The following is a 12,713-nucleotide window of genomic DNA, read 5'->3' on the forward strand; positions in this document are numbered from 1 at the left end:
GAACCTGATAATCTCCACTTTTACTTCATCATCTTTTTCCGTTTTCTAAAAATAAAAAAATTCGACCTCTCAATCTTTTCAAAAGCACATGCAAAGAAAGAATTTCCATCACAGCACACAAAGTAATTTCTAGGAAAATCCTGGCACTCAAACCTCCTTGTTCCCATCAAATATTTCATAACTATATTTAAGTACTATTGATTTCTTGGAAAGTGCATTGTGTTCTGTAGGTACATCAAACTTCCCTGTAATAGATTTTTTTAAAGTGTAAAGGATTAAAAGAAGGATTTTTTTAAGTTTCACTTGTATTTCAGGCTATTTTAGTTCAATTCGACATTAACATCAATGTTAATTGAACAACTATTATATGAAAGATATCAGGAGCAGTATGTGAATGGTGTTACCATTGACACTACTACTAGCCCTGCTATACCTCCTAGTAATTATTACTCATTGAATGCTTAATCTGCACAAAGCATTGTCATAAGCACTTCTCCATTATCTCAATTAAACTTCATATGAACATCATGAAGCTGCAATTATAGATATAGGCACTGTGATTCAGATTGTTTAATCAAAGTCATTTGTACATAACCAGTATAAGGTGGAACTGCCATGAGAAACAAATTCTTTCAGACTCCATAGTCAAGACTGTTGACCACTGTGCTTTCCTCAAGAAATAGCAATATAATATGTGATGAAGACAAGTAAACAAACCCTACTGAAGGCTAAAATGTGACTAATAGCATGTACATTGGCCCTATGTATTACGGAAGCACAGTAAAGAGCACAAGTACTTCCTTTATCCATGCATTCAAAATATTATTGACGTATATCATATGCAAAAGACTGCTGAAATGCTGAGATTTGGAAGGGAAGCCTAATGGAAGAAAGCTCCATTACATGTCATTTAATAACTGAACTTCAATATCGACATGGAAGGATATAAAGTTTAGAGAGTACAATATAATTAACAAAAACATACAATCATGAAAATGCATCTTATAGCATGAAAACACCAATTTATGTATTTTCTTCTTTAAGGATAAAAGATAATTGAGAGAACATGGAGCCTGGAAATATATGTTGAAGCCAGAAATTTGAGGTCTTAAAGTATTTTCTATTTTTATATAACAGAGATATTGGCTAGTAGGAAGGATGTTTTGGTAGAAGTATGTAGAATTGATTCTAAGCTGTCCAAAAGGTAAGGACATTAATGTCTCATAGTAGCACAAATCCCAGTAAATCTTACAATTTAGACTATCTAAACATACTCTAAGTTTGAAGAAATTTCTTCATCTGGTGTAGTTTCATCTTCTGATTGATCACTTAGAAGATCACATGTTTGAATAGATGATGTATCTGCAACCTCTAAAACGGGGGCAATGCTAGGTCTTCGGATTTCTTTGCTTCCCTCTGTAGGAAGAGACAGGGTGGGGCCGCTTGTTGATCTACAGCTTGTGTCTTGCAAGTCTATAGCCACCGTACCTGCAACAATGAAACATAAAAATCCATCAAAACATCTGCCATCTGTATGAGAATCAACCATTTAATGATAAAAATACAACCAGTATAACCAGGGAACATATTATTGTTTATCCTTTAATCTCAAAGTTATTTCTTTCTCACGTGGGCATTTCTTACCTACGTGAATTAAAAAAAAATTGTGTATTTGTGCAGAAGTGTATTTGCTGAGTCTAGCTCTATTGCACAAAACATAAGACTTGTGAAATCCTGAAATATTTAGGAATTTAAAGTGAAAAAAATACCTTGTTTCAATTTACATTTATTTAAAATTAATAAAAAGAATTTTTATCCTTTGCAATATTGTGTATTTCTCATCATATCTTTCCCCTCATTTTGTTATTATTCTCTGGTTGATTCGTAACCACTTTTTTATATTGGAACCATTAATATTTTATATTTATTCAACAAATATTTACTGAGTAATCACCGCATGGCAAGCACCTAACCTAGGCACTTTGGATATGCAGGGAGTGAGACATATAACCATTTATCTTTAAAATAACCAAGTAGGGGCGCCTGGGTGGCGCAGTCGGTTGAGCGTCCGACTTCAGCCAGGTCACGATCTCGCGGTCCGTGAGTTCGAGCCCCGCGTCAGGCTCTGGGCTGATGGCTCAGAGCCTGGAGCCTGTTTCCGATTCTGTGTCTCCCTCTCTCTCTGCCTCTCCCCCGTTCATGCTCTGTCTCTCTCTGTCCCAAAAATAAATAAACGTTGAAAAAAAAAATTAAAAAAAAAATAAATAAAATAACCAAGTAGACAAATAAATGGGGGAAAAAAACTCTTTTAGATAATGATAAATACCATGCAGAACATATAACAAATGATGTGAAAAAGAACAGTGGGGTTGGGAGCAGGAGGATGTATGAAGTTTTCACCAGGTGGTAAGGAAGGTTACTCTGAAGTCATGACTTTTGGTTTTTGATGGGAAAGACAATTGTGACAATAGTGAGTGCAAGTTCAGGAGCTGTGGAAATACCCTGAGACAGCAGGAACAGCAAACCCAGATAGCTTAAGGCTTTTGAATACTTGAGGTACTCAACAGTAAACAGAAGAAATGAATTTCTTTGGGACTTTTTGTATTGGAATTTTGAAATTAATTTAAATACCAATTTGTGGAAAGTTGATGTCTCTACCCTTCTGAAGAAAATAATACAATCTACCTGATAGATGCCATCACGTTTCACTACCACTCACTTCATGTATGCACTCAGTGATATCCCGTCATCTTTCTAAAAGCCCTTAGACCTCACTTTGTCCCATCTGAATCATCTATTAAAACACTCTCCACTTCTCTCAAACCTGACCTTGCCGCCTCCTTTACTATCTCAGCAGGCATTTAAAAAAATTTTTTTTCAACGTTTATTTATTTTTGGGACAGAGAGAGACAGAGCATGAACGGGGGAGGGGCAGAGAGAGAGGGAGACACAGAATCGGAAACAGGCTCCAGGCTCTGAGCCATCAGCCCAGAGCCTGACGCGGGGCTCGAACTCACGGACCGCGAGATCGTGACCTGGCTGAAGTCGGACGCTTAACCAACTGCACCACCCAGGTGCCCCTCAGCAGGCATTTTTAAAGGGGAAATAAAACTAATGGATTTTAGCATCTCTTTCCTGTACCATGGAAAGAGAGGTCAGCGACTGATTTCTAAAACCTCTGAGGCAACTACAAGTCTTCACAGGAAGACAGATGAACAGAATGTTTTTGAGGGTGAGGGTTGGTAGCACAAGTCTAGTGAGAATATTTGAGAATTCCTCAAAATTCAAATAAATTCTGGGGGTCAAGTTTCAGAGACTGGTACCTCTTCATATACACATACTCAGATTAAAGGGACGGGAAGCCTAGTGTGTCTGTAGTCAGTGGGGAAGGCTTTGTGTGAGGGGCATAGATGAACATATTTAGAACTGCTGTTTCTGAGAAAGAGATGTGGCTACCAGCACTCAGCGATTCCAATATCAGAGCGAAGGTAAAGGTGGTTGCCATCAGAAACTATACACTCACCCAAAATTTTAGCATCATAAATAAGGACTAATCTATAACTCATTCTCTTTGGGGGAGGGGTGAATGGGGATCCTAGAGAAAATGAGATTAAATTTTCTATTAAGTCTGGAATTGATTAAAAATTAAATTTTATATATTTGACTTACAAAAATAAAGAAAAGCAATACATGATTTATATCCTAAGATTTTGAGTTAAAATTCATACGTATAGGGGCAGCTGGGTGGCTCAGTCGGTTAAGCGTCTGACTTAGGCTCAGGTCATGATCTTGGGGTCCGTGAGTTTGAACCCCACATCGGGCTCTGTGCTGACAGCTCAGAGCTTGGAGCCTGCTTTGGATCGTGTCTCCTTCTCTCTCTGCACGCTCCCCTGCTCGCACTCTGTCTCTCCCTCTCTCTCTCAAAAATAAACAAACATTAAAACATTAAAAAAATCATATGTATATTATTTATCCTCTGCAGATAACCACAGTGCCATATTCAGGGAGGAAACAGAACTTAATGTAGAAAAAACCCTTCAATTCCCTGACTTTAAACAAACATGAAAGTTTCACCAAACTTTTATTCCTTTATTTCTGCTTAGAAGCAAACAAACATACCTCCATTTACATAAAGCTCATCCCTACTCTTCTTGGGGGAATTAAATCCCCTCCTGCTTCCTAAGGAATCATGATCTTTTAATTCCATTCTCCAAATATATTTGACTCCACATAACCCCCAACTACCGCTTTATCATTTTCTTGCCCAACATAGGGAAATTTGGTCACTTCCTGATTATTCTGCCAACACGGACACCTGGCACCAAACTGGGCCTGAGGGATACGATCCTGAGAAAGAATCTAGCAGGGAAGACGCAATTTAGAAAGTAGTTTCAATTACAGAAACAAGCCGTTCTTGGAACATTTCCTTTCCTTAACAAACCTGGCTCTTCCCTAACATTTCCCTGTCACCCCTTTAAAACGGTGGGTTGGAGGTAGATAAATACCCTCAGTGCTGTCACTGTCTCTTTTAAACCATTTTCCTTTTATCCTTTAGAAAATACCAGCTTTGTATCCCATACCTTCAAGATTCTACCACCGCTATCTTTCATGGCTTTGTTTGGTAACTAATACTATGCCATTCTACTTATTTCTTAAAGATTCTAGTCCGTTTCTCCAATACTATTGCATTCATAACAAAGAACCAAAGAAATTGGTTGGCTTAAGAAACAGAAATTTATTGCCTCATAGTTTTGGAGGGTAGACACCCAAAATCCAGGTGTTAGAAGGACTGGTTTTTTTCTGAGGGCTGTGAGGGAATGATCTGTTCCAGGTCTCACTTCTTGGCTAGTAGATGGCCATCTTCTCCCTATGTCTCCTCCCACTGTCTTCCTTTGATGTGTCTCTGTGTCCTAATTTCCCCTTCTTATAAAGACACCAGTCACAGTGGATTTGGGCCCACCCTAATGATCTCATTTTACCTTGATCACCTCTGTAAAGACCTTAGCTCCAATAAAGATCACATTCTGAGTTACAAGGGGGGGGGGGGGCGGTTAGGATTTCAACATATGAATTTTGGTGGACACAATCCAATTCATAACACTTTTCCTGCCTCATTCAGTGTGTTAAAAATGCAGGTAAATAAACCTTCCCACATCCAAAATCTCACTTCCTTGAATTTACTAAAGAAATCACTTTTCACCTTATCTTAGCCCCTCACTTCCACATTCACTCTTTAGATTTTATTATAACCAATTACAACAGTGCTCCCTTTACTCATTTCCTGCCTTCACCCTCTGACCACCACTACTTCCTATCTTTTTAGGTCACTTTTATTTGTGTCTCAACTTCAGCTACGGTTTCACTCCACTGGAACTTCAGCTGTATTTATGATACCAAATTTGAATTGTCTCCCTTACTCCTTTCATGTTCTGTCTTCTCTTCTTACCCACCTTAAGCTCCATATTTAAGCAGTATGATTATTTGCTAGCAAACACTCTTGGCTCCCTTGTCACATTTTTGCTCCCCTACTCTCCTGGCAAAAGCAAATCCTGTTTAAATTCAACTCTCTAACTAACCGATACCTGCATCAATGCAAATGAATATGCTTGGATAGTTTAGTTCCTGCATTAGTCCGTCCAGTACAATGTCTGTCCTCATTCTTGGCAAGTTCTTTATGCATGTAGATAGATTTATATTTCATTACACATGAAGATGATCCTTCCAATACTCTAAACTTAGTTCCTTGTCCCTTCATCCACTAATGGCCTTTTCTTCCACCATTCTTTAACGATTCACTCTCACAGTCATACCCTAAATCTGACAGTTACTATTTAGTACATGTAAACTCTATTTCTGGCATCTCATTCTCTGATATGTACCTTCACCTCTTCTCCTTCCACCTCTACCCTTTTTAATTCCCAGTGGAATTATAATCTTTGAATCCACTACCTTTTCAGCTTCCTTCAACCAAAGATGGCTTTTCATTTCCTTAGCTAAATTAAGTTCCACGGTCTATCATTATGTTCATTCTCTTAAATATATTCCCGATTGCCTTGCCCTCCTCACTTCCTTGTATATTCACCATGACTACAAAGTCATTTCTTTGCATCCCTTTGCAGCAAAACTTTTTAAGAGACACTGGGCCTAGCATCTCTAATTTGTCTTCTACCATTCTGTCATGAACCCCTCTGATCTACCGTTTTCCGCTACCACTCCAATGAAAGAGCAACGGTCACCATTTTGTTACATTCAATTGCCAGTTCTCAATTCTGATGTTATTTGAACTATTGGTGGCAGTAGACATGGCTGATCACTCCAGTATCTTGACACACTTGATTCATTTGGGTTCTAAGACCACACACTCACCAGGCTTTCTTACTACCTTGCCAACGGCTCCTTCTTGGTCTCTTTTGCTGGTTTCTTTTCATCTCCCTGATATTTAATGTTGATATCCTGCAGGATTTACTCTTTGTTTTTATCCCTTTTCTGTCCATACTTATTTCATCAATGACCTTGTTCAGTCTCATGGCTTTAAATATAATACATAAGCTCACGAACCCCAAATTTACCTTTTCGGTATACAACTCTTTCCTAAACTCTAGACTTTTATGTCTAACTTCCTATGTGACATCTTTTTCTCAATGTCAAACAAACATTTGAAGTTCAGTGTGACCCAAACTGAACTTTTTACCCGCCCCACCCCCCCCACAACCCCAGCCAAACCTGCACTCCCCCAAGCCTTCTCTATCTCAATAGACAGCCATTCCCTTTTTCCAGTTGCTTAAACCGAAAACCTTGGAGTTCTTCACAGTTCTCTTTTCTCAGTTTATTTACAATCATCAGCAAACCCTAATTATTCTATCTTCAAAGTTTACCCAGAATTTTCTCTTTCTTACTATTTCCACTTGATAATACTCTGATCCTTTGGCCAAACCAAGAATCTCAATAGCAGCCAACGTGATTGTATTAAAACATAGGTTAGCATAGATGAGGTCATGCCATTGCTCTGCTTAAAACTTTCAATGAATCCTCCTTCACTCAGAGTAGAAACAATAATCTTTAATTTGACTTTAAAAGCCCCAACACAATTTGTCTTATTTTATGTCTTCTACCTCATCTCCTATACCCCACTATCCCTCACTGTGTTTGAGTCACAAGAACCTTTTTACCTTGGGAACCTTGTTCCCAGACCACCCAGTTAGGCTCCCAGTGGGGACTTGATCTTCTTCCAGATATGCACAGAGCTAATTCCCTCATTTTCTTCAAGTATTTTCTCAAATGTCACCTTTTCAATAAGGCCCAATAACGACCTCATTTAAAAATCCAGTCTCTCCAGAATTCATAGACTTTTTTTTACTAGCTCTGTTTCCCTCTTTCTTTTTTCTTATTACTCATCACTTTCTAACACACTAAATAATTTATTTTTTATGTGCTATTTATTGCCAGTCTTCCCTGTGATTGAATGTAAGCTCTGGGAGGTAGGGATCTTTGTGTATTTGTTTACTAATTTATCATAAATACTTATAAGAGTTTCCAGCACATACTAGGTACTCCATAAGTAATTGTGAATAATGGAAAGATAATGAGTAGGACTACTGTAGAAGAAAGATAATATGCTATGTCAATGACAAACAGGGTTACCTAATACAGTCCAAGTAGAGCCATGGAATATGTCTCAGAAAGACTGATATTGAGACTGAGATACAAAGGATTAGAGGTTGTTACCAGGGCAAAGTTGGAGGCTGGGGAGTAGATCCTGTCAAAAGAAACTTCATGTGCGAAGGTCTACCGGTCAGAAACCATTAGTGAAGATTGAAAGGAATTTAGTATGATTGGGACTTAGGAGTGCAATTAAAGGGATGATAAAATACAGGACTAGAAAATTAAGATGGAATCATTAAAAAAATTTATAAGTAAAGTGACTGTGTAATTTATCTTCTTGAGAATCAAGAATTCAATAATTACACCCGGGACAATGTATATAAACTGGAACCGTCCTGGGGAAACTGTGATTGACTCATGAGAATAAGAGATTTTGGTCATCCAAATTATAAGCCATGTGATATTATAAAATTTAGATTTCTTTTTCCCATTGACCAATAAGAAGCAATTCAAATGATTTATGTGGGACAATGACACTATCAAAATTATGTAAAAATTATTACTCTGGTTTCAAGGTGGAGAAGAATGCAAGACAGCACCAAGGCATGGAGAGAAGGTTGTGGGGACTGACCCTGCAGTTGAGGGGAAAGATGATGGAGACTGAGACCATGATCATACAGACAATGCACAAAGAGAGAAGGGAATGACTCTCAGGGTTACTCAATGATCAGATTTAATAGAATTGGGTGAATTCTGAGATATGAGAGGAGAGAAAGAGTGAAAAGTCAGAATTGTGACTTTATAAATTATAATGTGTCATCTGTTCTTTAGCCAAAAAATAGAGGAGGAAGATGGTTTTGCATGATGGCAGAAAGATTGGTTCAACTTGAATATGCTGTGCTAGTTTTTCCTGTGAGGCATCCAGACAGAAATAACCAGTACACTGCTGAATATGTTGTTGTGAAGAGAAATTTAAGTTAATGATTTACATGAGAGAATCATCAATTTTTGGCAGGCAAGTCAATCTATAGGAACAGATGGGAGTATTTAGGGAAAATGAATGTACACGATACAGAGAAAAAGCACTAGAGTGTTTCAGGAAGAACATGGTCAAAACTATACCATGCTGTGAAGATGCCCAATGAATTTAGTGACAAACAGAAGAGTGGTGACTTTGTCAGAGTAGTGATATAAGGACTGCAGATTTCAGACTGAACTGGGTAGAGCATGAAGGGACAACAAGCCAGCAACTGAAGACAACTCTTTCAAGGAATTTACCTGTGAAGATGTCATTCCAAGAGGTTCAGGGGTGTGTGTGTGTGTGTGTGTGTGTGTGTGTGTGTGTGTGTGTGTTTATGAAGAGAGAGACACACAGAGACAGAGACAGAGAAAAAAACAAAGGAAGGAGAAATGAGCCAATGATTTTGAAAAAAATAAAGTTAGGTAATGAGGATGAATCAAAACACAGGTGAGGTTCCAGAAGAGGTAAAAGAGATGGGACCACTATATAAGTGATGACATTCCTATTAAAATGTTAAATGTTAAAAGAAAGGACACATTTCCTTGTGACAAAAACTGAATGTTTGTGGGCTTGTAGGTAGTTTGGTAGCAAATTTTAAAGGAAATTCTTATTTTTCTGGATCTATTTCCTTTTTTTTTTTAACTTCTAGGTTATAAAACCTAACTTCAATCCTGAGATGGAGGATGGAAGAAGCGTTTTGAGAAAAATGGTGAATATCTGAAATAGCCTCTGTTGATAACTGGATACAGAACTTACAAAAGAAATACACAAGTGTTGGGTATTTGTATTATAATCAAAAATATGAAAAATTGTTGGCAATTTTGAATTAGCTACATTTCTTACCAGTTTAATAGCTTAGAAACTTTGTTCTGTATATGCAGCTACACCAAATTTATAATATACACAAGTAGTTTCTAAATTTGATGTTGAAATTTTAACAAACATTGGAGTATATTTATTATGCTTTTTTAAAGAAAGAAACTAATGATATTTTCAAATTTATTTATACTTACCCATGCTGGCAATTATGCTATGTACAGGTAATCGAGAAGGTCCATGATAAAATGACCTTGATACATTGCTTTTTTTCTGCTGGTCTTGGTTTTTAAATGCTGAATTCTCTTCTTTGGTAATATTAATATAAAAACATATATCTGTAGCATTCATAATACATCGAGGACCTGGATTCAGCAAAATGTTTTTATTATCCTCCCTCCGAACACCAATCAAGCAGACGCCAAACCTTAATTTAAAATAAATAAATAAAAGTTTAAGAATTGTGATTCAGCAAGCTCTTAGTTTTTGTTTTTAAGTTTTCATATTAGCAAACTGTTATAAGGCAGAGGAAAATTAAAACCCAAATCAAAGCCTTTTACTTTTTTTTGAGACAGAAAGAGACAGAGCATGAGCTAGGGAGAAGCAGAAGAGAGAGGGAGACAGAGAATCTGAAGCAGGCTCCCGGCTCTGAGCTGTCAGCACAGAACCCGACATGGAGCTCGAACCCACAAACTGTGAGATCATGACCTAAGCTGAAGTTGGATGCTTAGTTAACTGAGCCACCCAGGCGCTCCAGCAAATCAAAGCCTTTTAAAGCGTTTTGAAAAGATCCTAAAAGTTCAAGACTCAAGATTCTCAAGACTTTCCTATTTTCACAGGAAAAGAAACTATGTCCTTAGTGTGTTGTGAAATCAATTTAGTTGATTATAACATATATATATATGTATGTATATGTTCACCTAAATAAAGCAGAAGAGAATAAAAGATAATAGAAAACATCAGCATATTGTACTGATGTATACTTATATCATTAGGAAGGGTAAGAATTTTTTTTATAAAGTGTGTGTGTATTGGGTCTTTCCTTAAATATGTATTTTCATTTGATCAAAAAACATAAAACAACATTACTTAGTCAAAAAAAATTGAAAGCCATTGGCCTAAAGGAGAGGAAGAAACTTACCAACGTCACATGACGAAGAATCAGGGTCCCTAATTTCTTTTAGTTCTGTGTCTACCATATTTGGTTTACTCTGAATTTTAGGAATAAAAAATTTAATAGTCTGAATAGGTGCACAGCTTAATTAGTAGAAATATCAAGCACTAAATTGAACAGATATTAATAATTGCTTTTATACTTTTTCAGGTTATGCTCCAAACAGAAAATGTCCTGAATGTTTTTATTTCAATATGTCTTATAGTGTTACAAATAAATCTATTGAATACAAATTATTTATAAACTAAATATTTTTTAAACATCAAAAGTATATTTAGTATGTATGGATAGAATCACATGGAGAATTTAAGTGTAATACATAAAATATTACATTAGTAGAATATACTAGATATAAATAAACCTTAAAAATGTTTTATCAATATATTTATAATACTGATAATATATTACTTTCATTATAAACATACATTTTTATTTCTTCAGTGAATAATTTTTCTCAAAAAGGAAAAAAAATTATGTTTCATGTTTCAATTAGAAGATACTATTGATTACTTTTTAACTTATTTCTCTGGCCAAAGAAAGTTTTTTTAAATGTCTAGTTTTTATAAATGTTATTATGACTTTGTTTACATTTTTTAAATGTTTATTTTTGAGAGAGAGAGAGGGCACGTGCAAGCTGGGGAGGGGCAGAGTCAGACATAGAAGATCCCAAGCAGGCTCTGTGCTGACAGCAGGGAGCTGATGTGGGGCTTGAAGTCAAGAACTAAGAGATCTAGACCTGAGCTGAAGTCATACATTCAACTGAGCCACCCAGGTGACCCCTTTGTTTACATGTTTAAACAACACTTTATAATTAGATCTCCAAATAAGATTCATTTCATTATTTGTGAATTCCTAATGGATTAAAATATTTTTAATAGTTTTTTAATGTTTATTTATTTTAGAGAGAGAGAGAGAGAGAGACAGAGTGTGAGCGGGGCAGGGGCAAAGAGAGGGAGACACAGAATCCCAAGCAGGCTCCAGGCTCTGAGCTGTCAGCACAGAGCCCGACAAGGGGTCCCAAACTCAAGAACCACAAGATCATGACCTGAGCTGAAGTCAGACACTTAACCAACTGAGCCATCCAGGCGCCCCATTAATAGATTAAAATATGTTAAAGACAATTTAAAAATCACTAAAGTCGAGGCACCTAGGTGGCTCAGTCAGTTAAGCATCTGACTCTTGGTTTTGGCTGGGGTCATGATCTCAAGGTTTCATAGGTTCAGGCCCCATGTCAGGCTCTGCACTGTTAGCATGGAGACTGCTTGGGTTTCTTTCCCTCTCTCTCTCTCTGCCCCTACCCTACTTGCACTGTGTCTGTCTCTCTCAAAATCAACTTTAAAAAGAAGTTACTAAAGTCAATATTCCTACTAAGTTATACTTTATACCTAATAATATTAACTTGTAGAGATCATACAGAAGCTCAGAGTTCAAATGTCTCAGTAATTACATTAAAAATTCCATAATACTTGGAATTCATGAGCACCAATATGGGCTGTATTTTAGAAAGCTGTGTTTAAAAGGTATGATTGATTTATATTTTAAGTCCACTCTGGAAGCAGTAACATACTTTTTGTGCGCATGAAAAGAGGCATATGTAAAACTCTTCCCTTCGTATTCAGCAAAAAATGTACTTTCTTCCAAAACAATGTGGTATACTTCATTGCCAGAGCATCTACCATACATCTTCTGCCACTGTTCTGGTGACTGCTGGCCTTCTCTGCAACAAAAGCACACACACATACACGCACACCAAGAGAAAAACACAGTGAATGAAGTTAAAAAAAACAAAAAAACAGTTGCCATACATAATTTGGAGTTTCCTCCCAGGAAGAATTAGTAAACACAGTGCAAAGAAGTATATGTATGGTGCTCTAAATGATGATATTTACAAACACAAAGAATTACTACAAAAATTTTGAAACTAACACAATATATAATAAGCTTGAAAGATGGCACAATCCTAGAAAGTAGTTTTTCATACTCCAGTTAATGAAAACATTTATCCTGACCATGAACCAATGAGATATAGCATTTATAGCATTTCATTTTAATTTCTGTTTATGTCTATCCTGTCATGCAAATCCTACATATTACACTTGT

At 36.7% G+C, this 12,713-nt stretch overlaps 1 protein-coding gene across 12 annotated transcripts in view; it reads right to left on the minus strand.

The window, feature by feature from the left end:
* KCNT2 (potassium sodium-activated channel subfamily T member 2) overlaps positions 1-12,713 on the minus strand; it is a 364,649-nt gene that overhangs the window by 98,106 nt on the left and 253,830 nt on the right. For all 12 annotated transcript variants that reach the window (XR_015245793.1, XM_086693290.1, XM_086693289.1 and 9 more), the window contains 3 exons: positions 12,181-12,330; positions 9,637-9,866; positions 1,275-1,488 (listed from right to left, as the gene is read on the minus strand). Coding sequence is in view for 11 of the 12 variants with exons in the window: in XM_086693290.1 (XP_086549416.1) it covers positions 1,275-1,488; positions 9,637-9,866; positions 12,181-12,330 (594 nt within the window). In the remaining variant the exon portion in view is untranslated. The remainder of the gene's footprint in view (positions 1-1,274; positions 1,489-9,636; positions 9,867-12,180; positions 12,331-12,713) is intronic.

This window comes from Puma concolor, chromosome E4, assembly GCF_028749965.1.
Source record: "Puma concolor isolate L17-30 chromosome E4, mPumCon1.1.hap2, whole genome shotgun sequence".
NCBI classification, from domain to species: domain Eukaryota; kingdom Metazoa; phylum Chordata; class Mammalia; order Carnivora; family Felidae; genus Puma; species Puma concolor.